Genomic DNA, 1,672 nt, shown 5'->3' on the forward strand with positions numbered 1-1,672 from the left:
AGCCCAGAGCGGGATAACTTTGTTTACTTCACCCCTGCTTGATCTAAGCGAGCCAATGAGAAAGCCATAAATCGCGTCGGCCCGGTCTGGATATTTCAAAACTCCAACTCCACCAGCAATACGAGCCGCGAAAACAATAGTTTTGAGATCGTAGAGAGAGAAAGAATTCGGTCGCTGGATGTGCGTGCGTGTGCGCTATAATGGGACGGGGGTCTGGGATTGGCTTCTGCATCCTCGGTTTCCATAATGGTTAACGTGTAAATCAGCACTCGCTTAGAATAATTTTTGAAGGCGCTTAGCACTCCCGATCTATTCACCTTTGAAACGCAAAGAAAATTCAGATCTAAGCCGCACAATCTTCCGCGCCGTGGATACTTTCCGTCTCATCTCGCACACAACTCCGCCAGAACAACTGTAATCAGCCCCCCTCGAAATTCTGCAAGTTGACTTCTTCGAGATACACCCAGAACCCTTCGAGGAGCAACTCGAACAACAAGCAAACATGTCACAGCTGGACATGAGACAACGGCCTATGCCGGAGCGCACACGACAAGAGGCCCCCAAGATCTTTAGAGCATTGCCGGCCCCGATTGTCAGAGCATCGCCGGCCACGAATCCGAGCCAATTCGTGATCCAGCAGCCTACAGGACCGTAAGACCCCATCACCCCCCCAGCATCTCAAGAGGCTAACACTTACACAGGGTGGTGGCACCGCCCGGACTACTGTACATCGTCGGCTCTCACCACCAAGTGGGCGTACCCACGGAACGCTTCGCCGTCGACATGGAGCTCGCCCACGCCCACTCCCCCGTGCTGAAGCGATGGACCGGCCAGATAAACCCCCACGGGCCCTACCTGAACTCCTGGACGGTTTGGAACGCCGAGGATATCACGGTGCGGCTGCTGGTGCGCTTCTTCTACACCGGCGCGGTCGAGTGGTGCGACGACGTCCCGCTCATGCACGCAACCTTCTCCCGGCCGCTCGCCGACCGCTTCGACCACTGGATCCGCCTCTGGGTCGTCGCCGACGAGCTGAGGTGTCGCCGCTTGCAATCGCACCTCATATTCCGCATCACGGAGGAAATCAAGCTGCAGGAGGCGAAGATGGAGCAGTGGGGCCGGGAGATGAACCCCAAGGAGCGCGATTCGTGGACCGTTATGGGCATGATTCTGACGAGGGCGGCGGTTTGCGCGAGCTGGCTGATTCGGACGGCGCTGGGGGTCGAGCTGGAGCCGTTTCCCCTCTACCCGTGGGCAGCGTACAGAGATATGGATAAGCTCGACAAGTTTGAGCGGCTGGAATTTCTGGCAATGTATCTCGGTATGGTCTGCCGGGATGAATCTCAGCTTGGAATCATGGAGCATCCAGAGATGAGGAAGTTCATGGTCTATTAGAAGCTTGAGGCCTTTTTCTATGGAGGGGAAGATGGCTGGAGAGGTCGATTGATATGGTGGTTTGGTGGTTTGGTGTTAAGGGAAGTACGATGGGGACTGGGAAGCATCTGGGTAGCATTGCGGCTCTTATGTCACTGGAAATTAAACCTACAGAGACCGGAGCTAGAATACTGGATGGAGGTGATAAGGTGTTTTCAAGCATCAATGATCGTTTGGAGATGTTCACGGTTACGCACAGGGAGGGTGGCGCTCCGATACATACGCAACGAAATCAATT

The 1,672-nt window shown here is 54.9% G+C and overlaps 1 protein-coding gene across 1 annotated transcript; it reads left to right on the forward strand.

Annotated features, from left to right (window-relative positions):
• Nucleotides 1–502: 502 nt before the first annotated feature.
• On the forward strand, nt 503–1,395 carry L3040_008909 (uncharacterized protein; the record flags this gene model as incomplete). The annotated part of the gene is made up of 2 exons (XM_007292668.1): nt 503–651; nt 702–1,395. The coding sequence occupies 2 exons, from the start codon at nt 503–505 to the stop codon at nt 1,393–1,395; spliced, it is 843 nt and encodes a 280-aa protein (XP_007292730.1).
• Nucleotides 1,396–1,672: the final 277 nt, after the last annotated feature.

This window comes from Drepanopeziza brunnea (assembly GCF_022702325.1).
Source record: "Drepanopeziza brunnea f. sp. 'multigermtubi' strain 214-2 chromosome Unknown ctg19, whole genome shotgun sequence".
Lineage (NCBI taxonomy): Eukaryota > Fungi > Ascomycota > Leotiomycetes > Helotiales > Drepanopezizaceae > Drepanopeziza > Drepanopeziza brunnea.